At 41.0% G+C, this 26217-nt stretch overlaps 2 protein-coding genes across 10 annotated transcripts in view; one reads left to right on the plus strand and one right to left on the minus strand.

Moving 5' to 3' along the window:
• OPA1 (OPA1 mitochondrial dynamin like GTPase) overlaps nucleotides 1-5890 on the minus strand; it is a gene marked incomplete at both ends in the record, with an annotated part of 55821 nt that extends 49931 nt beyond the window's left edge. For 4 of the 9 annotated variants that reach the window (XM_082003600.1, XM_082003598.1, XM_082003599.1 and 1 more), the window contains 4 exons: nucleotides 517-624; nucleotides 1770-1866; nucleotides 2183-2501; nucleotides 5862-5890. In XM_082003600.1, the coding sequence (XP_081859726.1) occupies nucleotides 517-624; nucleotides 1770-1866; nucleotides 2183-2501; nucleotides 5862-5890 (553 nt within the window). Of the gene's footprint in view, nucleotides 1-516; nucleotides 625-1769; nucleotides 1918-2182; nucleotides 2502-5861 lie in introns of those variants that run through there. The other 5 variants (XM_082003605.1, XM_082003603.1, XM_082003604.1 and 2 more) reach the window with 2 other exon arrangements.
• Nucleotides 5891-9524: 3634 nt separating this feature from the next.
• Nucleotides 9525-26217, plus strand: part of LOC309408067 (putative cation-transporting ATPase 13A4) — a gene marked incomplete at its 3' end in the record, with an annotated part of 41485 nt that continues 24792 nt past the window's right edge. The window contains exons 1-9 of the mRNA XM_082003782.1: nucleotides 9525-9740; nucleotides 17572-17745; nucleotides 20278-20415; nucleotides 22663-22733; nucleotides 22825-22905; nucleotides 23644-23713; nucleotides 24534-24668; nucleotides 25090-25162; nucleotides 25813-25944. Of these exons, the coding sequence (XP_081859908.1) occupies nucleotides 9678-9740; nucleotides 17572-17745; nucleotides 20278-20415; nucleotides 22663-22733; nucleotides 22825-22905; nucleotides 23644-23713; nucleotides 24534-24668; nucleotides 25090-25162; nucleotides 25813-25944 (937 nt within the window). The 5' untranslated portion in view covers nucleotides 9525-9677. The remainder of the gene's footprint in view (nucleotides 9741-17571; nucleotides 17746-20277; nucleotides 20416-22662; nucleotides 22734-22824; nucleotides 22906-23643; nucleotides 23714-24533; nucleotides 24669-25089; nucleotides 25163-25812; nucleotides 25945-26217) is intronic.

The following is a 26217-nucleotide window of genomic DNA, read 5'->3' on the forward strand; positions in this document are numbered from 1 at the left end:
ACCTAAGCTAAATCTTCAAGCAAGTCCTTCTGGAGCTATGTGCAGGTGAAAAATATCACTCAACCCAGAAGAATACCTTCATCACAAATCTCTTATTTCACATGCTTACAACATTAAGAGTCATCATTCTTAATAATACAACTTGTTTCTCCTGTAACAGCCATGGTACTGTTACTGTCCAATGCCACTCTCACCTTCTCCAAATTACAGCTGGACACGTCCAGTTTTTGACTCATTGAAGCAATCTGGCTTTCAATCTGTTTGTTTAGAGTTGTACAAAAATTCTAGTTTTCAATTCAATTTCACATTTTGATTCTCACTACTTGCTACTAGAATCCTTGCTTTTAAAAACGCATTACTTACCTGTGTCCATAACACTTTCAGACGAGATAGTCACTGAAAAGTCATGCATTTTCAGGATCTGCTTTCTTTTAGTGTCTAAGGACATATCTGTAACCTCATCTTGTAATAGTTTATGTTTTCAAAATTAAAACTAAGCTGAAAAATTGTTCTCACCAGGAGAAAAAAATCCTTTCAGCGAAGTAAAGCTCTCTCCAATCTTGTCAAAGTCAGGCAGAAGTTTGGCAAGGTCATCTGCATCAGGAAAGGCTTTGATAAGTTTTTCTAGGAAAACAGTACAACAGCTAATGAGTATTTTTTCTTTCCTATTATTTTCATGAACAAAAATGGCTTAGGCTATAAAAACTAGCAACTGTTTCAGGACATGTTTTAAAATTTTTTTTAAAAAATAAAGGATTAAAAAATTTCTTTCCACATGCACCTCCCCCTGTTAGTGTTGAGAAAGATTATCAGATCTGAAAAACCAACTGCATTTTTGGACTTTGAACTTCCTGATAAGTTGGTTGCCTCGGTCCTTTCGAATACTCTAAAACTCATTGCTGCATCTCACCACATTTCATACGCTATTCTCTCACGTATTTTGTAGAGGATGTTTTAAAATTACACGACACTGCATCTATGCCCAACTCTTGTACATTTAAAGATTATTTTTCAATTTCTTAAATAAGACAACTTTGTAATCCTTTAAAAATAATTATTCGCTTTAGAGTACTATAAGAATGTAGTGTGCACTAGCAATAAAAACAAGAAAACATTTGCCTCAGTTATTCAATCTCTGCATTTATCTATGCAATGCACCTTATTACCCTGCATATGTAAGAAGTAACTCAGTGCTTGTTTTTTAGATATCTATTTTTCATCTGAAAATATGCCTGCTGTAACCAGAAGGTTCAGGAAAAAAAGAGTCTGTATTTTTCATTTTCTTTTTTCTGTATCTTTAAGATAATTTTGTAGATAGGTATGTCCACTATTCTGCATTTTCATTGGTCTTTTAATCATACATATCTTTAACTTATCTATTTATATTTTTTACTTATAACTGTCATTCACATAGAAAGAAAGAACTTTTGCGCATCATACTGCAAAAACCTGTGTAAGTCCCCTTGATCACGTTGCAAGTCTCCTTTCAATAATGGGATTACATGGCCGTATGAAAGGACCAAGAACATTCTCAAATGAAAGGATGAATTACAGAATATCAACGCTAAATGATGCTTAACTTCTTCCTACAGACACACTGATACAAACACCTTGTTAAGACACACACCAAACTAACAGTAGAAGTTCATTCAAACTGCAGCTCTAAGATGTTACTGCAATGGGGAGAGGCACTGAGGACCTACGCCCTTATGTTTAAATTGTACATATGCCAGTCTTTAGATAGAGTAGCATTTTAACTTTTGTAATACCGAAGTCAATATGTTCATCAAGCTCCCAAATGAAGTCAGGAACAATCCACTTATACTCATCGAGATCTGGCATCATGTCCTTCCACTGATCATACGTCTAATATAAAAAGGAAAAAAAATATAGTAGAAACAGAAATACAAATGTATGGAGAGAAGCATGTAAGCAATCTATTGAAAAGTAATACCTACATATAAAACATACTAACCCACCATCTTTTAGATATGAATAATACTACTTGGCTCTCTTAAAATCTATACTAGTTCTCTAAACAATCTGTTTTCCATTTCCACTCATCTTTATTGTCATCCTGTAATGATATCCTGTAATTTTTGTGGATATACCAGGAACTATTGTTCTGAAACATAACAACAACAAAGACAAAACGCATGAAATAGCTTCCACAGATAAATACCTTCTTAGCTGTATAACCACCACCTACAGCAGATCCTAATATAAGATAGCGAAGTTTGAGAAGCCTTGATGCTAGTCTAGCTAGCCAAAAGTTCCTGTGGGACTGGTATCCATATTTTACATCTAAAAGTTTTGTTTTACGCAGGGGAAGACGATTAAGAGAAGAGAACAGCTGAGTGGATATCCTCAATGGAGGTCTCTGAAATTTTGAACTTGGGTAGTAGGGATGATGTATACTTCGGGAAACAAGATGCAAGTTTTGAAGTGGTGATTTTCTTTTTATTGCATAGCTGCTATTTGCTAGACTCCGGCAGATGACACTAAAAGAAAGAAATAAAGAGTAAGTAACAGATTTCCTCAACACACCACTAACTCAATAACCTCTTTAGAAGCAATACACATTACATTTTAGCTGGTTACAGATGAATTAGAGCATCACTCTGAATGTACAATTTCCAGCTATCATTGCTATGGTACCAGGAAAATAAAAAGCTGTAAACAGTGTTAATGGGTATAGCATTTCTAGTGATTACAGAAAGAAAACTTTAAATACCATTTATGAAGTCTGTTATGAATTAAATTTAACTTCCACACTGGATTAAGGCAAGCAACATGTCTGCGGTAAAACACAGTTTGGGCAAACAGGAGCTAAGAGTCCGCAGAGGACTATGATCCACTTGCAACATAAAAGAAAACTTGACAGTTTGGCCTATTTTGTTATTAAAAACAAACTTTTAGAGAACATTAAGTCTGTAGAAGATTTGCAAATTTCAAGAAACAATACACTGACAAAATCTCTCTGCTAAATACATTTGTCCTCTTGGCAATGTAGATTCTCCTTTAGAGTTGAAGCATGTACTTAATGACATCTTTCAGTTCCTTTCACTCTAATATTCTGCAGTTCTAGGATTACAGCATTATTGTTTTGTCTTAGGTCATGCATAGACAAGAATACTTCTGGACATGGCTGCACCACGTTTGTTGAAGACTTCAATAAACTAATTCAGATTTATGCAAGACTGAAAGTTTCAGTCTGAAAGATAAAACAGTGCTCATCCATGAAAAGCACATGTTAAGACACAGGATCCTCATCAATCCTGCCTATATTAAAGCACATGCATAGGTTGGAATAAAGCTCTTTGTACACCTTCAGTTACATTATCTGCATGCTTCAACATTTTGAGGTAGCCTTGCTAGTTTAGGGAAGAAACAACAGCTCTGGAAAAAGCAATTTCTTCTGTAACTTTTTAGTCTCTCTATCATATCAGAATGGTTAATACTAAATCATTTACTGGATGCAAAGTAACTTCACTGGAGTGAAGTTGCAGTTCTTGAAATTAATGTTGTTCCTTGATTTTTTTTTCCCCCCAGAGTTTTCAACATTATCAAGTATATTTGCTTTCAAAGGGGACAAATACAAAAGAAGATATATAGAAGTATAAAATACTATTGAGAAGGCAGATTATTCACCCTGTCACCCTAAATAATTTAGAATTAATGGATCCTAAAGAGAATAAGTGAATCTCATAAAATGGAAAATATTACAGCACTTTCTAATAATGTGCCCTATAGTCTATACAGTTTTTTGCATTGAGTTTTTCCAGGTGCTAGAGATGACATTGTCTATGACAGGCATAGTCTTAACGTCCAAAGAAATGGAAGACTTTGTTATAAAAGCACTTTTGACCCAGAAATTGAGCTTTTGGAAGGTAGATTAAAAATCAGAATTATGTGAATTGAGACGTTTTCCTCTCTTAAAAGATCAATTCTCCCGATGATCTATGTTTAGAAATTTCCTTTAGTGTAACAGAAAGCTTACAAAAAGGGAACTCCACCAACTGTTATGAAAGTCCTCTTTCATAAAAGTCACTATGATTTTGAAGGGTATCCTCCTGCTGCTATACTTCTTTAAACTATCCAGAAGGCTGTGCCTTTGCAATAACAAACTTGGTATCTAGAATGAGCATAACAAGCAGGAGCAGAATAATGCCTAAAGTAGTGACAAGTTTCTCCTCTCTGACGGAATTACAAGAGGCTCAGAAACCAACCACAGATAGTACCAATAGAAAAGCGGCTACGTGACAATAAAAAAAAAAATTCCCTCCACACTAGAAATGTTTCAATTCCTGCTTTTGAAGACAGTTTTTTAAACCAAGGTGCACTAAGCCTGTACAAAGCAAGCTTATGATGGAGACGTTATTTGTTAGCAGTCACTGCCATTAGACAGATATTTCATATTTGCAGAGACCAAGTGGTGGTAGTACATACTATGGCGGGCACTTCTCATTATTAATCTTAACCTAGGTTAGAAGCATTTTTAAATATCACATAATTTTCTTCTCCAAAATTGTTCTTTTAAAATACACTGTCTTCTATAGCATTCTTTCTGTATGATTAAACTGAAGAAAAATTTAGTTCCATTGAGTTCATGGCAAGAACTTGATCAACAATTGCCTTTTAAGAGCGATTGCATATTTCAAACCCTACCTGCTTTAATTGTACACATAAAATCTTCTATTTCATTAAAAAAACCCCAACCTATTCCATCATTCTACCAAATCTTACATTTTCTCCTTCCTTCTTTCCTCTCGCTGCTACAAACTACTACTGAATGCTGACAAAAAAAAAAAAAAATCACCATAAGATCTTCACTGAGAAGTGCAGTTAGACTGAAGAGGGTGCCAAAACAATGCTATTAAATTAAGTATTTAATGAGCTCCAAATTTAAAGCCTCTGGAAAGCAATTTTTAACAATGATTAGCCTTCCAGATATGAGTAGCTCTGTCATTAGAACCTGCCTGATTACAGGCCTACAACCCAACTACTCATGCATTGCACTGACATTATAGATACCTTATAAAACAAGAGAGAGTGGCCTGTTACTACTGATAGCCAAGCATCCCACCTGAAGTCACACCTAACATTTTACACCTATTGCTCCAGTTTAAGAGTTCAAAAAGTCCCCACCTCAGCTGGGTCAAATTTTCTATAAAGAAGGTTATATACACTTTGAATAGCTATAACTGCGAAGCAGTCTGCCAAATGTAGCCCAACAAAAACCACTGTGGTATTTTCTTTCTCATTCAGCACCAGACAACACTTATTTTACTACTGCTGCTGCCAGATCTGCGAGAAACATTGTGAGATTACAGGCCATTCAGTTTTACCGTTCCTGTCTGGCATCGTGTAGGAGAACGATGAAAAACAAGAGCAACGCAGGGAAGCCGCTGGGGAGGGCCGCCGGGTGGGCGCGAAGTAGCGGGATCCCCAGGGCGGGAATGCGGGATACGGCAGCTCACTTCCCCTTCGCACCCGCAGGTCCCAGGGGAGCCAGAGGATGCGGAATTTCCCCTCCTGGGAGCAGCGGCCCACCCCAGCAGGCCTCAGGGATCACCCCTGCGCCTTTCACACACAACCGCCCCCCACACCTCGCACCCCGACCCCGCTGTGTGGCTCCGGCCTCCCCCGCGGGCACCCCCGTTCCCACGGGTCCCCAGGGCCTGCTCAGCCGCGACGGGTGTTACAACCGACACCGCGCCCGGGTCAGACGCCCCGAGGTCGGAAGAGGGTCACGGCTCTGGCGGCCACTCACTCCGCACAGTCGCCACGCCCCAGGGGTCAGGCCTGCCGGCGGCCCGTAAGCGCCCACCCTGACCCCTGCCACGGCCCGCCCCGCTCACCAAGCCGCCGCTGCTCGCGTCCGCCACATCCTAATGGCCTGGAGGGGCCCACAGGGGCCGCACGCACCGCGGCCGCCGGCCGGGGCTCCGCCGCCGCGCCTGGCGCCCCGGGCTGCCGCGAGCAAGGGCAGGTGGAGCCCCCGCGGCCGCGGCCCGACAGGACTGCCGCCGCCGCTTCCGGGCACCGTGGTCCGTTGCGGCTGGCCCGGCTAGAAACCTCTCCTCCCCACGCAAGAGTTCCGGGCTCAGCAGCGGCGAGGGAGGGTTTTGAGGACGCACCGGTGGGGGGGTTGCCCGAGCAGGAGGAGCGGAGAGGGACGGGGTGTGGGCCTCATGTCTCCCTCACACCCCAGCGACTGCACGGCCAAGCCTGAGCGCCTCACCCCAGTGCTGGTCCGGGGCACTCCCAGGGCAGCTGGGGCTCGCCTCCGCGGCCTGGCCCGACGGGTCAGTGCTGGAGAGGGCAGTGAGGCCTGGCCCCGGGCAGAGGCCTGTGGTTGTACCAGGGCCTTTCATGCCGCTTAAATAAGATTCCCAGATGAGTTCCCAGCTGTTGTTGTGCTGAAGAAGTGCATGAAATGGGTGGCAGCCCTGCCTTGAAAGCTGGAAAACACAAGGCATGTCCAAGTGGGCTTCTGTGAGTTGTTGGGGGGTTTTGCTGTCAGGACCACATGAAGTGGGAGACAGAGGAGGAACCAAGAGAGTTCAGCCGATCTGTCCATCTGCCCTCAGACAGAATCACCCCTAGTTAATGTCATTTCTGAGAGGGGCATGCCTCGCCTGTCTGTAAAGACCTCGGCTGTTGGAGTGTACACCTGGCAGTGCCAGTGCTTTCTAACATTAATAGCAAGTTTTCCCTCACACCCGATTTGAATATTTCTTGCAGCACATTAACTCTATCCATACTGGACACGGAGAACATTATTTTCTTCTTATGCGCAACTAGCATTTATGTGTTTGAAAACCGTTGTCATGACTCCTCTCAGTCTCTTTTTCTTTAGGTTAAACAATCCTAAGTCCCTCTTCCTTGTAGACCATGTTTTCTGACTCCTTACTCAGTTGTTCTCTGTGCTGTCCTGTGGACTATCACCAGTAGGTTCACAGCTTCCTTTCTGTGATATGCCCAGAACTGGGCATCATGTGCTGAGCTAGGCAGGAAAAGAGATTTGGGGTGGTTTGTAGGTCAGGCTGCTGTTTATACATTGGTTTTTTTTCACAACAAAGTAAGTTGCACGAGGATGACATAATACACCCATGTATTTTCAGGACTGTGATAAAAGTTGTAGGTATGAGGTGAGGAACATCTTGCCTGCTTTTAGATTTATTTATTTATAATTTTAAGGGACTATTTAAAAAAATATTATATTTTATTTTGTATTTTAACTTGACCAGATATTTTGTGATTTATATTTGGTTTTTAGGCAAAATGTAAAAATAAGAATGGTGATATGCTATAGGACGTGGTACGAGTAACTTTTTCTTTATAAACTAATCTGTAATGCTGACTTTGAACAGTAGAGGGTGATATTTAACTAAAGGTTCCAATTTCGGCTGCTTTAGCGGTGTTTTCTCCAGCAGAAAGTGAATCTCCTTAAGAAAGTGAACAAATCCCACCATCTTCTTTGGTTCTGGATTAACAGATTTTGTTGGAATATTATGTCAGGTTGCCAAACTATGGAAATAATTAATGTTTTACACCTTTAATCTGTTTTTTCTTTGTTTTCAGTTGTGGAGATATAAATCTCCCTAATAAGGGTGTTCTGTAGGAGCAAAAGTTGTCAATAGGAGCTGGACTAAGCCTATAAACAGTGAATAGATTGGATAAGCCTTGATTCTTCCTTGGGGACCGAAGGTTGGTTGGAAACTATGAAGGCAGCTCATCTCTTGTCTGTGAAAGGGCAGCCAAGGACCCTACTGCACCCTAGTCTTCTACAGACACTAGAAAGAACAAGGCTTACATTTGGGGAAGCGGCAAAAGTTGACCAGGCAGAAGAAGTGTGTGTGGCACTCCTGTTTTCCACCCCTGGCACCTCCCAAAATAATGACTCATTTCCCAAAATCATCAACCTGCCTCAGAAAAGGTACCTTTGCAGTTCTTTTCTGTCTTTTATAGCTTCCAGATAGCACTGCTGAATTTTCTTATATAATCAGGTTTATCAGAAATGGACTGTATTGCATTCTTTCTTTTTATTTTTTTAATTGGAAATTGTTATTCTCATGTAATAACTGTAGTTCCTGTTGCTCAGTCTGAGAAGAACAAAATGAAAAGCTGAGAGGCTCAAAGCTAGCCTCAGAGGTGCAGTGAAGGGAAGGAAGGGATAACACTGAAGCTGTGGTATGGAAAGCACCTTGTTCCCCCTTGATACTTATTGCACCAAATCATCCTTAACACAGCTTAGTACAGTTGTATCCTTTCCTGTCCAACCTCTGGTGTGGGTTCCTTTTGAAAATGTGCTTGGTGTTAAGGCCAAACAGCTTAGCTCTAATGCAAACTGCTTGTCACCAGCATTTTACAAACATGTCTGTCCCTGTGCTGTGCATACATGCACTTCTGGTTTGCAGGTCTATCCGTGGCTCACATTATTAGCAATGGGCAACTTTTCTTGTATTGATTGACCTAGCTCCCTCATTTTCTCTTCTCTGTTCCCTACATTTCTCCCATTTCAGTTTCTCTAAGCCTGCCCACTGCAGGATAGGCAGTGTTTTTTCCAGGTGCTTGAGATGTCTGGGACTTGTGTGAGTCCATGCCACATGGAAATAAAATGCTAATGAATAGGAACTAACTTGGCACCTCTTGATCTGTTTCAGTCACTCTAGAAATAATATTTTCGTTTCCTTAACATATTTGCTGGAAGAACAGGTTTGCCTTTCCTGACCTCATTCCTAAAACATTTGGTGTGTAACTTCTTAAAAAGTGGCAAAGGACAAGGAAATAGTAATGAGAATGCGAATGAATCACAAGACTAATAAACAAATGCAGCCCAACAGTAGCAAAAAAAGGAGGTGATAAAACCCTCAGTGTAGTTTTTCTGCCAGCTTCCTTTTGGCCCTGATGTGGAGGTCAGAGACATCTGTATCCAAATGTCAGCTCACTGACATCAGTGGGGAACTCCAGTTTCCCCCAGGAGTGAGTAAATAACCTCAGTGACGTTTTCCAAAGCTATATGGTGAAGTCAGAAGACATTCTGTGATTATATTCTTAATAATGAATAAAAATACTGGCTACACAGCTGGCTCCTGACACAGTCAGTGCATAAATCCACCTGCATAAACTGGGGCCCCTGTTTGCAATGCCAGATCTTGAATTTTTCTCCAAGGCGTATGTGGGGATCACAGCTGGATGCTTAGTTCAGGCTGGTTGCTAAGAGCGTAACAAAAGCAATGCCTATTTTCCCTCTCATTTGGACACACTCCTGGTCTCCATTGATTCCATAATCTCTGGAAGAAAATTATGCCCCTCTTGCCCTCCCCTGAAAGTTGCATGCCAATAGCAGTTGCTTGCACCTATCAGAGTTATGACCCAGAGTCATATTGTGACAAACACTTGTGAGATTTAACTTTTTCTTTCTTGCAGTATCTTTGAGTGAATTTTGCATGTACCCTTGCAGTCCCAAAACTCCCAACAACAGAACGAAGGGAGGAGGGATGAATGTTACCTGCTAACTCCACAGAGAGGGAGGAGCTCCATTCTTCAAACATCAGCAGAGTTATAAGGAAGGTGTGTACTTAGAGCACTTCCTCAATGTGGAAGTTCAAGCACACAATACTGAAGACCTGTCCTGAGGGTGCTCTCGAAAGTCTCCAGAGGGTCATTTCATGGGGGAAATTCCTGACAAGAACCATTATGCACATCTTAACCATGGAGAAGAGAATGAGATGGTGAGTTGTATCTCTGTCTAGGTCTTTCTCAACTTGAAGCAGCAGGTGGCAGATGTTCTGCAATAAAATGCTACAGTCTGTAATTTAGTTCTGGGTGGTGGGGTTGTTCCCATAGCAGAAACATACAGTTGGAAAGGGTTATATTTTTTTTTAGGAGAAAGAAAATAAAGTTGTATGTGTCCACTGATTTCATTGGTTATCCCCTCCAACAGGGGATGGCTTGACAGATTATTGATGTGACATTATAAATCTGGGTGGAGGTGGTCTTATAAGACCTTGAGGGATTGGCTGGAGCAGTGTTGCTAACCATTTGACAGCTGAATCTGTAGGGTCAGATCCAGTTAGATGAGAACTGGGAACCTTGGCTTTCTCTGGAACATAAAAATACATGTGTTATGTTTGCATAATTATTAGCAAATGCAGTCTGTTGAATTGACAAGACTATTCCTGAAAGCCTGTATAAAGCTGGATTTCTAAGTACAGAACTGCCATATTTCTTTCCAGAGTTTCCCAGGGAGGAGTATGTTTACATGTTCCGTAACATGTGGAAATAAGTCCTATGTTTACATGAAATATCTGGTCTGCTGTGCTGCACTTTTCTTAAATAATAAGCCCAGTGCACTCTTGTAGTAAATTCAATGCTTCTTAGTTGCTTTGGCATTACTGCATGTTATGGATCAGCTGTTCATTACACATGCATTCTGTTCATCTAACAGATTCTGCTAGAGATGTCAGACTCATGATGCAGCTGTAGAGCAGCAATTCTCATGCATGTCTGGTAAATGCAGTGCTTCTCAAAATTCCTGTGCTGCAGAGCCACTGTAGCTCTGCTATGAGTGCGTGTAGGATTTCTGGGTGTACAACAGCCCCAGCAAATCTAGTGAAACACAGTCACTTACAAGCTGACATGACTGTTCATCTCCAGAAATCCTGGAGAAATCTCCAAAATCTACTTGCTGAGAATTCTATTTTAGTGAAAAAAGACCATGTCATGGAAAAATGTGGACATTTGTTACCCCTAGATACAAATGTAGATTTTCAGTCAGCTCTCTGCCATCCAGGGGAGGGGAGATGTCATATTTTGCGTAATGCAAACCTGAGTAATCTGGGATGTGCTGGAGAATGCAGTACAGTCATCCAGCAGCATGAACTGAGCACTGCAGGAAACGCAAGGCACTGAGTCTGAGGGTGTGGACTAATTAGCTCAGTGCAATGCAGAACCCAACTGGCTCTGCTGCTGAGTTACTAAACCTTCTTGCAGCACCCTGCTCCTGGCTCTAGCCCTGGTGCTGATGTGCCACTGCTCCCCAGCTCCAAACGGCTGCTGGTTTTGTGTCTCTGCTCCACCCTGCCCCTGTCCTTCTAGGACCATAAACACCCTGTCATTCTCATACTACTGCTGGCACTGTCACTAGCAATGCTAGAACTGAGCCTGAGCTAATTAGGTTTAAGTGGGCTGTCTGGTGCTGTGTAGAGCCACACTATTGTACCCCATATGTCCAATTCCAGCTGTGCACTACTGGGACATCCAAGTTGTGCTCGCACAGAGCCAGCTATCCCAGTAATATTCTTGTTTCTCACCACTATCACACTGAGTGCACGTGCCATGAGTCCAGTCCTTGGGGATCTGCACTGTGAATCTGAGGTTTTCCATGCACAGCTGGTGTGTGTGCACAGTGTTGAGTCAATCTGCACTGTGAATCTAGAGTGTCTGGTAGTTGCCATGCTCTCTATGCCTGCAGTGAGCATGAGCAGTGCTCATTCACCTGGGGTTCCCAAATGAAAATCACAGAAAAAAGATTGATAAACCAGTTGATTAGCAGGTCCAATTCAAGCCATAGCCAAATTGTGCTAGATTTGGTAGGTATGTATGTGTCTTTGTTAAATATGTGTAAGAGAGAGAAAAAAGTTACAAGAGAGAGGAAGGTATCTGTGTAGGTGTCTGAGGTACTGTAAGAGGACAAGGAAAAAAATGTGTATAGAAAGATAGAACAGCTAGCACATGTATTTGTGTGAAAGAGAAAAGGAAAGTAATATGTAGGTGAGAGAAGTTGTGAAGAAAAAGACAAAGGCGGCTGCATTTAAGCAGAGGAAAGAAGGAGAGGATATGGGGTAAAGAGAATTACATGCAGACATGCTTTGTTAAAATTGTATATTTTAAATTATTGGCAGCCACAGCAAGTGGCACTGGCACATAATGGTCTCAGTGACCCTGCAACAACTTTTTAAAATTCTAAGCCATGAAAAATATTTTTCAACATTATTTTTAACAGTCAGTTTAGTCCACGTGAACCAAAGTATTAACAAGCAATTCTTGACTCCTCAAACAAGATCATATCACTTGGTGTAATAATGTAACAGCTGACATTGTGCAGGTGCCAGTTCTTCCAGATTGAAATAGTTCAAGTAATTTGGAAAGCATGCAAGTAGTTCATTTGGTCTCTGGACATGCAATGCTTTCCTGTGTTGAAGTAGCTGTACATTTTGCTGAGGAAATTTAAGGAAATCTAATGAGAAATAATACTGATAAGTTTTCTTCAGTACTTCCCTTTTTTGGTACAGCTGCATTGCTAGATAGTCCTGTATTTAAGAATAATCACTCTCACTTAGGAAATTTACACTATATATCTTTGTGCACATCTTTGGGATTACTTTACGTAGCTGGAGCACATTTGCTTGAACGAGAGTTCACTATCCTGTTACCCAGATAAAACTTAGAAATGTATATTCGGAGTATGAGATAATATCTCTCTTCATGACCATTTGTAGTACCAGAAAGATCTCAGTGCTGTGGGAGCACTCTGGACACAGCAGCTTGCCTCAGGGAGGGCTAATAGGTATGGTAATAGGAAGGGATTTATTTTAGGAATTAGCTTGCCTTTTTTTTCCCCTTCCCTTCAGAAAAATCTGCTTGAAGGTGTTTTTGAGAAGAAGTAATTGCTGGTGGAATAGGAAGAGGGAGCAAAACCACAGCTTCATGCCCTCTGCCAGTTTGATGCTCCTCTTTGTACAGCCTGGGACTAATCATTCCCTTTGCACAAACCCTGAAGTGCAAAGAAGTCCTGCAGTGCAGAAGATTGTGATAGACTTCGACAGGCTGCTGCTTCAGGAAGGATTTGCCAGAAGCCTGTCTTAAGCACATGTTCCCCAGTCACTTATGTCTGAAGGAGACAACTGCAGTCAGTCACCTGGTGAACCCCAGTTTGCCACTGCATATTGGCAGCTGCCTGCCTCCTTTGAGGTGCCAAAATTCTGAAGGGAATCTGATCCAGGAATTTTATATACTTTGAGTTTGAAAAATTTAACTCTTAAAATTAAGATAGAATCTGAAAGGCACAACCTTGTTCCTAATGGAATGATAGTGAATGTTGCTACTGGCTTCAGAAGGAACAGAAACAAACATCTGATGAAACAGGTTCCGGTTGGTAAGAATGAGATTCAGTTATTAAATTCCATATGAATCTTAACCAGTTTTTCAAGTCTAATCCTATTATCTGTTGTTATAGCAACAGGTTGTTTGTAACAGGGTACCTGGTGATCATGTTGCCAGAAATATGATAGTTCACAGCCACTGTTTAGGCTCCTTGCTGGTAGCTACAGGCCTTGTTTTCACCAAAGAAGAGGGTGCTTGAACTTGTTTGACTTTTGCATTTCAATTCTGCTGTGCAGGTGACCTGGCAGTTACAGGCAATTTTAAACATAAGTAACAAAGACTTGCTGGACACTAGAGTGATAAGCCCTTGAGTGCTGGCTGTAAAAGCAGCTAAGAACCTTTCTTGGAATATGCACATTTTCTGCCAACTGAGAAGGTCTGGCAGCTTTTTCTGTCCAATAATCCATGGCCCCTCCCTAGACACTTCACTCACAAGTTAAACCATTTTTTTAGTCACTCTTCTGACTCTTGGAAGTCTCAAGAGAAAGGCAATGTTAACAGATGAGGAAACAAAGTTTTACAATACACTACAATTTATTAAAAATTATTCTACAGAGATGAGATGAGCCCGGTATACCAGCCTCTTTTGTAGACAGTGCTACCTTCTGTGAGATAATGAGAAGCCCTTTGGAGTATTACAGATGGCTAATCTTAGCTTTGTTTTCCACCATCTCTTAGTCTGGTGCCCTGAAGAACCCAGGTTATTCGCCTGTGTAATGTTAGGTATGCCAAATGAACACATTGAGCCCTAAAAATCTGCTCACATGGTAGAAAAGTTGTCAAGGTGCAAATCTGTATTCATCAGACACATCTTCAAAAGAAACATCTGCATCAGCACAGCCTCTTTGTGCAGTGAAATACAACCCAGAAAAGGTTATTCTTTTTTCCTTAACAACATAAAACCATCCTGACAGACATGTTCTTACTGGTGACATCAACACAGGATTTCTGCCAGCCCTGGAAGTATTGTTTGCCTTAATGGACATGCACTTGCTTGGAGATCTTTGTAGTACAGGCCTAATGAATCCTGAATAAGCTTGAAGAATTTCCAAACCCTAATTACTGCAAGGCATTCACATGGCTAGATAAAACTGCTGAAAAACCTGCATCATGTGTGTGCCTGTTCTCCCCTTCTTCATGCACATTGTGGATACATCTGTTGTGGGTCTAATATTCACCTTTTTGGTTTGAGAAGATAATGGTTTTGAGAATTCTTCTAAAGAATCCCACTGTTGACTTATTTGACAAGTGAGAAGTGTTTCTTGTTTCTGTTTCAACAAGGAGTTATTTATGTACTAAAAATTTTTTGATGAATGCAGCATTCATTGCTGTAGTGCTTCCAGCTGAAGGCACAGGGAAGAAAAACACCTCAACCTTATAGAAAATTTTATTCTGAAGTTAAGTATTGAAATGTTCTGGCCCAGGGAACTTTGGCACAGGTTAGGTTTGGAGCTCAGTCTATTTCCCTGCCTAGCTTTATTTCTGGATGATGTGGCTCAGGTAGCCTGCTCCAGACATTTCCAAACCATGGGAAATGCTTTGCTTTGGCTTCAGATTCCTGCATGGACATCCAGATACAAAACAGCAGTTAATATCTGATGTTTATTCTTTCCCAACTTATTCCTTGTAGAGTTCCTGAACACCTATATACAGAAAAGTCATGTTCATCAAGACACAAACCAATAAACCTGAACCAACACCTGTGTTCATAGGGCAGAATGTGCACTGGGTCAGAACAGCTTGAGGGTATCTATTGATCTATCTACCTACCTACCTACCTACCTACCTCAGGAAAGTCCCTAGTGAGAAGCAACAAGATCCAGAAGACGGTGTAGTGGATATCTTAAGAGCATGGACTTCTTTTCACAGCTGAGCTGTTTTCCTTGTCTCCTGGTTTTTAAGATGAGGAATACTGATGCATACTTGGTTTTGGGAAGTGTCTTGAGATCTAAGGGATCAAACCATTTTTTGAGGGGAAACTATTCTGGAAAACAAAGGCCTGGAAACATATGCAGGCATAGGGGTCTCAGATACGTATCTTGATATATAGGTGCATGGTTTCCTATGCAGAGAAAGGCAGAGTCTGCCCTAGCTCTATGGTTATGTTGTCATATCAGGCTCAGAGAATCATTCAGCATTTCAGCAGAGAACATTGCCAACAGAAGATGATCCCAAATGACTGCCAATCACATGCTGAATGCCCACCTTCTCCCTTCTTAACTGCATTAACTACAGCCTTATTGACTTCTCAGACTTTGGATGTAAGGCACAAAAGCTGGAAATTAAAGGAATGATTCACTGTCAGAAGCAAGATGCACATGGCAGCAATCTCATTCTTCCCCACCCTGATATTCTTGCCCATCCCAATTTGAAAATATTATTCCAGTTATTCCAGGTTCAGCCATTTACTGGAGGAAGTCCGAAGGCACATTCTTTTAACAGTTCTTCCCTTAGGCATCTCTGTCTCCTTGGGAGTTCCTTTGCCTTGCTGACAAGGTGTAAAGTCTGGATTCAAGCATCTGGATCTTGCTAGTGAGCCATTGCTGTGAACAGTAGGTTCACCTCGTTCTGCGTACTATTCTGTGTGCTGGTGCCGACAATTTTGTAACCTTTTGGTTAAGGGTACAACTAGACAGAGGTGAATGGAGAGCCTTTTTCCTGTTTATAAGAGCAGGTGAATATTAATAGCACATGACTGCCACACCAACTACCTTCTAACAGCCTTGCTTGTCTGCTGTCCTCTATGAGCTTCCTTCTATCTCTTGCAGTTATCTTACTCTCTTGGACTGCTCAGAGGTTATAGAAGCCTTTGAAAATGCTGAGTGTGCACATCTCAAGGTGGTATAACCAGGTCCTGTGCAATGCAGGCCACTTCCCTGTGTAGTTTACCATACTTTTTCCCCAGAGTTGCCAATTTCTTGCCTTTAGAAACCACAAGGAGATTACCTAGGAAGATAGAGTCTGTCTTTTGGAGGATGACATAGAGCAGGTAGGCTGAGGCAGCGTGTGGAACCACTGGGTAGGGCCTGCATTTTGCATAACAAGCAAAGACACCAGCACAGAACCAGGAATTATGCATTATTCATCCTTCCAGTTACATTGCCTTTTCTTCTCACCTTATGAATGGATCTTGCAATATCTGTGGCTGCAGATATCTGATCTCCAGAAGCAAATTGCACAATTGCTGCAGATATACTAGGAAGAAGGCAATTGAGGAACCTTAACCCTTGTGATAGCAAATTCTCCTGGTCACCCGATGAAATTGCAGCCATGCAATCTCCCATCTTAGATCAGGGCTGGATATCCTTTATAAATTCACTTGTTTCATCTTTACCAAGTCCCTGCTAGCACTACTGAGAGGGAATTTGGCCATGGTACCAAGACCTGGCAGCTCTTAAACTGTAATGCTGACAGTCATCCCTTTGAAGTTTTGGGCAAGTCACCTTGCCTCACTGTAACTATTTCCCCAGCTTTAAAAATGGAATAATAATACCTACTCATACAGCTACAGTAGCTTCCTTTGGCCCTCAGAACATGTAAACCATTCTGCAAGTGTTCATTAGTTGTTCTTACTAACAGTTGTTATTATTGTTATTTTGGGATGTTAGGACAATGGCACATTGGGAAAGTCCAAAACCCCCATAGTAGAACTATCATGGAAGATGGTAACAGCCCTGCAAAGGCTGTGTCTGTGCCCAGTTGTGCAAAGCATCTCCAGCTGGTGCAGCCACAGTGTCATTCAGCACCATGCAGAGACACTAGTCGAGTCTCTACACTCTACAGTCTACACTTAATGCAGACTCACTGCTATGTCAGGACAGCAGTAGTGCTTCTGATTCTGAAGCAGGCACTGTCTCAGCTGCTGCAGTGGGTCTGCACCACTCTCCATCCCCTAGCGCAGACGTACTTAAGTTCTTCAGACGTACTTCAGTTTCTTCAGAAGAAAGTTCTTCTTCTTTTCTTCTTCAAAATACCAGTTTAAGAAGAAAAGTGCACAGGGACATTAAAAACGCTGATCAGGCAAATCTGTCTTCCTGACTTGGGGCCTAAAAGTTAGGACCTTTATATTTTGGTATCATTACAACTCATGCACATACATAACAGTGTTTAATGCTGAGTTTCACAACGACATAAAACTGTTTTGGAGGTTTGATCAGACTACAGCAATCCAGATTTTGTGAAGGTGGATGAAAACTGCTATGGAACATGCAAAAATTTTTTCTAGTCACATTTAGGACACGTAAAGAAGCCAAATACAAGTTCTATGACTTGTTTTTTCACGGTACTGTACCAAACACTATCAGTGGAAGAGCAGTGGATGATGGGAAAGTGTAGTAGTATTCCAGGTGTTTCTTTAAGAGAAATAGTAATGATTTTTTCCTTGTCTCTGCTGCACAGGAGATTTTGGGCTACAAAACCCAAGGCTGCCGAAAGGCCTTGTGCATTGCTGGATACATCTTGTCCTGTGGGGCTCTGCTGCTGCTGTTTTACTGGAAGCCCGAGTGGGATGTGTGGGCAAACTGCATCCGCTGCAGCTTGGAAGAAGCAGACATTGTTCTGCTTAGAACAACAGTAGGTGCCTATTTTAATCCTTAAATTAGTCCCTAGTATGTAGTTAATAGGAAAATGAGTTAATTGGAGGGAATCCAGTTAGCTGAAATCTCTTACATTACTGATTTCCTGCAATAATATCTTGTGTGTACCATCATTGATCTAAAGAACTCTCAAGTATTCCACAAATTATGTATAAGATGATGCCTGGAATGGAGGGTAACAGCTGATCAGACAACAAGCTGAAAGAAATTGGAGTAAAAAAACTGTAATATCTGTGGTTGCAAGACTGTATTAATTGCCTTCAATCCTTCCTCCTCCCTTCCACCATCCCTGTGCTTTCTACATTGCAGATCTGTGCTCTATATTCTAAAGCATCTGTTTGATTGGCAGTGTCCAGCACATCCTTTTTCCCTCAGTTGGCCGTCCTGGTGAAGCTGCCCCTCTTCCAAAATTTAGACAGTGGGCCAAATGAAAGATTTGTCTAGCTCTGTCCCCAACAGTGTCCAGCAGTGCATGCTGAGGGGTCTTTATAAGGAAGAGGGCAAGCTTAGATTGCTTGTTTTCTTGGCTGTATGTTTCCATTTTCCATCAGCCCTTCCTTGTGTCCAATAAGCTTGCAATCCTGCAGCTAATGGTTTCAGGGCTGTTATGTTTTGCTGCTAGTTTCCTAATACAGATTTCTATCAGTTGAGGACTGTGCTGAAGCACTGCGACATACATGAACCCTGATTTCATTTCATGCAAGCTACTGCAACACTAAAAGAAACAAACTGAGACTTGACTCTGAATCCCAGCTGAACCTGAATACTCCAGGAGCTGGCAGGGTTGGTTTACTTCCAGAAGTTTGATTTGTTCTGCTTCAAAGGTTCCTGAACAAGGGCATTTGCAAAATGTGCAATTGCAAAATGGATCACTTGCTACCACTGGGTTTGAGCTGCCTTCTTAAATGTGCAGAGCAGCATGCAGTTAAAATCTTGGGTTTTGAAAATCACAGATCTGCCTGTTGAATATTTTATATTGAAACAATCTGCGTCCTAACAGGCTGGGGGTATGTATTTTTTTAATGTATTTTTTTAAAGCAGCATAGTAAGTTTAATCTCCCTTTTTAATCTTCAATTCAGTTTGCATTTTTAATTACCTATTCTTGTGTGTCATTTTAAATAGATTTGCCATGCCAAGCACTTTTCAAATAAATGAGCTTTTAAATGATCCTTTATGTAATTAAACAAGAATTTAATCATACTGTACATTCTTGTTATCAGGAAGCTCTCTCAAGTATGCTCTGGGCACTTAAAAATTTCAGATTTCCTTTGTAGTTCTTTGTATTAAAATGACAGTTTTGTTTTTTTCCCTGCATTCTGATTATGTCAGTTCTCAAATGTGATGGCTACTGCTAATGAGGATACAAGTAATCCCATTAGCTTGATCCTTGGGATTCTCTTTTGCTTCACATAAAATCTTCATTCATAATTCATCATCATGTCTGCAATTGCAATATAAGAGCCTATTAACTCACTTTTGTTATTGAATTTTGACTCACTTTAGTTCAAATAATGAGCACCTGTTTTATTCACTGTTTCCCATCTCAATCTGCATCCCAATGTCTACTAATTCTGAAATTTAAATTAAAGATAAATATCAGAAAATAAATGTTATTCTACTCAAAATACCAGTTTAAGAAGAAAAGTGCACAAATAAATAAGATATGTAGACGTCATTAATTTTCTTTTTTGAACCTTAAATTATTCAAAAAGACTCATATGTATAGAATCTTTTTTTTTCTGTTGTCATTTCCAAATGAAGTTTAATAACTGTGCTTTCAGAACCTGTCTGGCTGAGGTAATCAGCTTTTTCCATCTGCCAAACTGCTCACACATCGGATATGATATATAAGTCAGTCTCATAGTTGGCTTTAATGCATGTGGTTCAGTGTTTGGGACGGAAACTTAGCGTGAGGGTACTTGTTACAGTAGTTGCTCTAATCTCTAAGACTGTACTACCAACACTAGTTAGGCAGTTCCAAAGTCGAACTTATTTTATAGAAAATACCAAGATCATGAACTCAGTTTGTGGGGAAAGCTTATCTAAGGTACCATAAGGGAGTCATGGTGCTAACACACTTGTTCCAATGAAGTGTTAACACAGGAATGACTGTGAAAAAACACTGAATAACCATTTTGTAGTACAGTGCTATGTTATGTTTGATCTTCCCCTTTCAAGTATGGTCACTGCATCTCAGATTGTCCTGTACTGTTTGCCTGTCCTAGATCATGACCTGGGTGTTCACATTCCATTGTTATCAGCCAAGCAGCACACCTGCAGTCAGTGAATTATTTGCAGTACTCACATTTTGACAGGACCATGGTTCCGCTCCTGTTCTGCTGATTTATCTATCCATCACAGGTGCTGTAAGGCTCCTGTTGGTTAGTGTGTTAAAAAAGCTGGAGCAGGGCTCTGGAGAGGCCTACTGTAATCATTCACTCCAAGGTGATAGTGAGTTTGGCCTGATTTTGAGGGAAATTGTGACACTTCTCTTTTATATTAATTTAGGATGAATTTCGGATTTATTCTCGTAAGATTGTGACATGGATCTCTGTGTCAGCACTTATCAAAAGTAGATCGGATTATCCAGCTACTGTGGAGGAAGACTCAATCTTCAGCAAAGCCATAATGAAGCCAAGTTTACAAGTAAGTAAAGCATTCCCTCCAGCGTCTGAGAGATGATAGCAAATCTCAGCCAGGCTTCATGGAGTAAAAGTGAGCTGTGAAACGTACCCAGTTAAGAAACTTGCAGCTTGATGAACACAGTGAGCTGTGGAAAAACAAGCTAGAGATTTTGGAGAACTGTACTCACCTCTGTAAAAATCCTCTCTTACTCAGAGGTTATGAAAAAAGAATCCTTACTACTCCTGAGAGAAGACCTACGTTATAAATAGGGGAGTTTCAAGACACTGTGGTTTGCAGTGAAGAATCAGAGTTCCAAATCAAAAACTCATTCCTGGCATAGGAATCAAGGAATTTAGGGGTGACTGTGTGTCTGAAGGGAAACTGAAGGGAACCGAACATCACAGCTCCCACAGTAACATGAAAACAGGGATGAATGCAGCTGAGGGAGAACAGAACAGAAAAGTGACTAGGCAAAGCTGCATCAGTATTTCCAGAAACGTTTCATCAAGGAGGATGTGAAACACATTTGCTTTCTTGCCTTTTTGCCTTTGTATGCACCAGTTTGTGCTTTTGCTGGAGTCAGGTCTCGCACTATTGACTGTTCCTGCAAAAATGTATTTTGGTCTCTGCCAGTTCCATAGCTTTGAGATCCCGGCGAGGCACTGTGGAGAAGGTAGACAATTAATTGATCCAAGGAGATCACAAGGTCCCTCATGAGTTGAGTAAATATAATTATCCCAATTTTAGAACAAGTACCAGTCAGTTCAGTTATATGTCTTGCTTAGCATTATGTGTTAAATTGGTGTGAGCAATAGGAATGCAATGGTACATTTGCTCATATCTGGTTGTTGATTACAGATACTAGATCACTGCACTGGGAAACCCATAAAAGAGATATATTTCCTTCCAGGAAATAGACTTCTAACTTGTTAGCATTTATTTTTCTATCTACAGCAATTTTTAGTAGATATTTTCATTATAAACCTAACTTTAGCTGAGCAAAGCTGTTGCTATTACTGCTGTTTTGTGTGGGCATATATTAATATGCATAAGAAAGTTTAGTGCCAGGTAGTTTAATCAATTGGCACAGTATGAAAGTGAAGACTGGTTTGTAACATTCTTCAGAGGATTGAATTAGTAACATAAAAAAGCCCAATATAGCCCTCAAATAATAGTCCCTTTGAACAACACTTTCATACAAATCAAAACATCTAGATGGAAAAGAACAGATTTCAAAGCAGCAAACAGTTTAATCCTTCACTAGCAATTCAAAAGCCCCTAGTTATGTGTCAGTTATAAAACCTGTTAGCTGTTTAAGCTACCTAAGCCCACAGCGTAACATGTAGTGCCCAAGAGCTGTCCAAGGACCTGTTCTGGCAGTGAGTTGAATCGCTCATTTCCCACTCCAGTTTTTAGCACTGCAAATATTGCAGGAACTATTTTATAAAACCCTAACTACAGGCCTCTTGTTAGGTTAATGGCTGTGGTTATAACTCCATTTTGAGTCAGTGTATGGGTTGAGTATACATTTAATTGGCCTATAATAATGCTTATTGCACTGGGTAGGGAGAGTCTCCTAGAGTTGATTTCTTTATTACTTATGTGTATAGGTGTATAGCCTTGCCTTCTTCCAGCTGATATAAAGTGCCATTATCTCGAATAGACTTTGTTATTATTGCACAGGACAGGACAGACTCCTTTTGCAAGTTATAAATGGCAGCATGTGTTCCTAATGGGTAACTGCTCTGCAAGGGCTTAGCATTAGCAGTGACTCAGGAAATATCCTGGGATGGCCTTTTTTGTCTGTTGGCATATCAGTTCAGCTGAAGGACTTGGCACCATGCCTGCAAACTGCCCAAAGCCCCCTGCTTTCCTCAAAGCCAGACAGAAGATAAGGGAGTTGGTGACTGAAGATGGTCCTTGGCAACTGCACCACTGCATCAGTGATCTCGTCCCTTTGTTCCGTGAAATGAGAGTGAGGACTGTATTCCTTGCTTCACAGAACGGGGAGAGAAGAATGCTGCTTTGTATTTGCTTGACCTAAAGAGCTGTAAAGCTTTCTGGAATCTGCGAGGAGGTGGGGATCCCACTCTATAACTAGGGAGTTAGTAAATGCAATCCTGTCTTCTCTTCCTCCCTGCCCACCATATCATTTGCTTTAACTGTGCTTGACTGCAGTGAGGATGCCTAGCTGAGACCTGTGAGCAGGCCTGGGAGTACTTTTGTTTGCTGTATTGCATATATTGTTGTCCCTGTTTTGTTTTGCAGGTGAAAAGTATCCAAGTACAAAAAATCCGCTATGTCTGGAATATCTATGCAAGACAGTTCCAGAAAGTTGGGTGAGTTCAGTGCCCTGGTTACACAAGTCTGAGGAAGTCAAGCTTCTTTATGAATAATGTCCTAAGAAAAACACTCCCTTTTGTATTTTAGAGCCCTAGAAGACCACCACACTTGCTCAGATATACATGCCAAATTTGGTTCTGGTCTCACCTGCAATGAACAGAATGTCAGGTACACATTTTAAAACACAAGTACTCAACATATGGATTTCAAAGAAATGTCAATTCACTGCTGTTGGTGCACTTTCCTTAAATTTCTTGTGTATCCATTAATATGCACATAATTTTAGATGAAATGGCCATGCAAGAAAAATTGAATGAAAAGGGATATTTGAATAAGAGGAAGGCTCCATGAGATGGTGCAGATGAATTGTATGCATGCTTCTTCAGTGGGGCTCCATGTAATTGTGTTGAACTTCTAAATCAATTTGTTCTGGCCACTGAATTTATTCTCACAATCTACTGTATCACTAGAGAGTTTACAGAGTAGGTATTCCTGAAACTGCTAAATAAAGAAATGGTCTTCAGTTGATTAAATACTGAAAATCCAGCTCCTGACCTTAGCTTATGTTGAATCTTACATTCAAATCACCCTTAACTTTATGCAGAATTATTTGGTTTTAGATCATCTAGTTTTAGGTGCAGAATTCCTTTATTTATGGTGCCTCAAAGGAGTTTTTGTGTGGTCTGTGTTACACTTTGTGCCTGTTTAAGTAGATTTCACTGGTACAGTCACCGACAGAAGCACTGTAGGGGCATTTAATTTTGTGTCTTTTTCTTGGAGACAGATCCTCATAGCCTTTAAACTAGGATTGATACAAGTTCTCAGGACTATTGAAAGCTGCAGCTTCTTGAGTGACATACATTGTCACTAAGTTATCTCAAAATGGTGTATCTTTATCCCATACAGGAGAGTTATATGTGGGCCAAACACTATTGATGTTCCAGTGATCCCTATTTGGAAACTACTCATCAAAGAGGTTAAGCATTTCTGTTGCTTTTATTCTACACTACTTGGGGAGACAGCGTGCTTGTAGAATATGATGGATTCTGTGTCTGAATTAGCTTACCAGTACTCACTCATCAAGCACACTCCGTTTTCAAATTCTGTTTAAAGCTGTTCCATGAAATCACCATAAATTAATTTGTTCTCTGTTGTTCCCTATCCTCCATCCCCATGCCTGTATGGCTACTTGGTATTTGTATCTGTGTCCTGGGAGCTCATTCTGTTGGCCTTATGACGGTCGGTGAATGTTTACAAGCTGCATTGGAAACCAAACCTTCCAGAAAAAGGCTGTCTCTTAATCAGCAGAGATGAAGTGAATGGCAGTAGTTGGCATATGCCTACAGCTGCAGAGAGATCCAATGAGCTCATGCCACTGGGCACAGCACCATGTAAATCACCAGTATCTGTTTCAGACACAAACTGGCTATACGTGGCCTAAGCAGAGTGTGATGTGCCTATGGTATGTGAGCTCCATCGTTACAGCACAACCTGCTCTTCTCTCACCTTTGTTACGTTTCTTGTAAAGAAGCAAGCAAAACAAGGCTTGGGCTGAGCCATTCACATCCCAAATAACATCCTATTGGTCCAGATTATTTGGCCCTTCTGTCAGATGAAGATGGTTCAATCTGATTAGACTGAAGCTACTGCTCACAAAATTAGAAAGGGGGTTGGGAGATGTAACACTTAACTAATTAGCTTTTATTCCAGCCCATTTCTAACAGGGTGGACTGGCTGGGTGTACTGCAACCATTTAAATGTGGCCAGCTCTTGAGTATTGCTCTCTCTCCAAACAGGTCTTAAATCCATTTTACGTGTTCCAGCTGTTCAGTGTGTGTCTGTGGTTTGCTGAAGATTACATGGAGTATGCCACTGCCATCATAATTATGTCTCTCCTCTCAATTTTTTTGACTGTATATGATCTTAGACAGGTGAGACACCTCACCTTTCTCCACAAGGAGGATTTGTTTCTAATGTCTGGGAAAGGTCAGGATGTTACAACATGCACACATACTGTGCTATGAGAGTTACTCAGAGGTTTAGTCTTGTGACATATGTAGTAGCAGGTGCAATGGCCTGGCCTCCTAGTCATCATAATCTCTGTGTGATTCTTTACCCACATCCTCCCTTCCCCATTCCAGTGCTTTGCTTTGTAACCTTTTGTTACACCTTCTCCATAATTAGAGTGGGGAGTTTCTTTCTCTGTATGATTGTACTGTTCCTGGCAGGGGCAGACCCCAGTTTATGAGGGCTCTCATAATCACAAATAACAAAAGGGAATAATTGTTAGTGGATGAATTGCATCATGTAAGAAAGATGTAACGCTTTTGTGTGTTCTCCTTTAATTTATAGCAATCGATTAAACTGCACAGACTGGTTGAGTCTCATAACAACATCATGGTCACTGTCTGCAGAAATAAGGAAGGTGACTCCTGTACATTTCTTTCTTCAATGTGTTTTGTTTCTATAGCAATTTATGTCAAAACCAACAATGTATAGTATCAAATTCCTTCTAGAGCAGTTTCCTCCTCTGTCTCTCAGCTTGATCAGCTAGCTTCTGCAGATTGGGTTAATTTGACTTAGAAGTATGTTGTGGCACAACAATCATATTTATAACTGTTTTAGCACAGCCTTAGCAAAAAAACCCCAGGAAAACTATGTAATTTTTCTTAAAGAAGTGCTGACAAAACCAACTACATAGCCGTTAAATGGCTGTGAGTCCACCTAATTGCTCCATGCAAAGTCTGTTCATTGCCATGGTATTTAGAGCACAAGCCAAAAAGATGGAGTCAAACTAAGAAATGTAAATCCAAGCTTCTTCAGTTAGGTTAGCGCATTGGAACAAGAACCACTGATTGGGCTCCTGGGGAGATAAGAAGGAATTCTGCAGCTCAAACTCATGCCTAGACTTTTCTAAATATCAGAGGTTGTATTCTTAGGTCCTACTTGTGGTCCTTTGTTTATCAGCCATTATAAAGTAGTAATGATCTATTCAGCAGGTAGTTCCTTGTATTTTTTCCCCTTACCACGGAGAAGTATATGAAGGACAAAGTTTGCATTACATGTCACCTACAGGTTTCCAAGAGCTGGAATCACAGAATCTTGTTCCTGGAGATATGCTGGTTTTGAAGGAGGGCAAAACCCTTTTGCCTTGTGATGCCATCCTGATCAGCGGGCAATGCATTGTAAATGAAAGCATGCTGACAGGTACAGTTCATCCCTCCCGCGTTTACCATCAAAACATCATCATAGCCCTATGGCTTCAGCCAGTGACTCAGGACATACAGTGTTATCATGTATCACCCTTGTTATGAGATAGACCATAGCTAGCCTAGAAGGGGATTCTTTCCAGTGTTTGCTATAATAAAGAATGAATTATAGTTAGCCCCAATTTATCTAAATAGACAAGACGGAATTTAGGAAGGGCAGTTCATCCTTTTCTTCCTTTCTGGGGCGCAGAATTTAGGAGCGGGCCCTCTG

This window comes from Phaethon aethereus (genome assembly GCF_964289735.1).
Source record: "Phaethon aethereus genome assembly, chromosome: 9".
NCBI classification, from domain to species: domain Eukaryota; kingdom Metazoa; phylum Chordata; class Aves; order Phaethontiformes; family Phaethontidae; genus Phaethon; species Phaethon aethereus.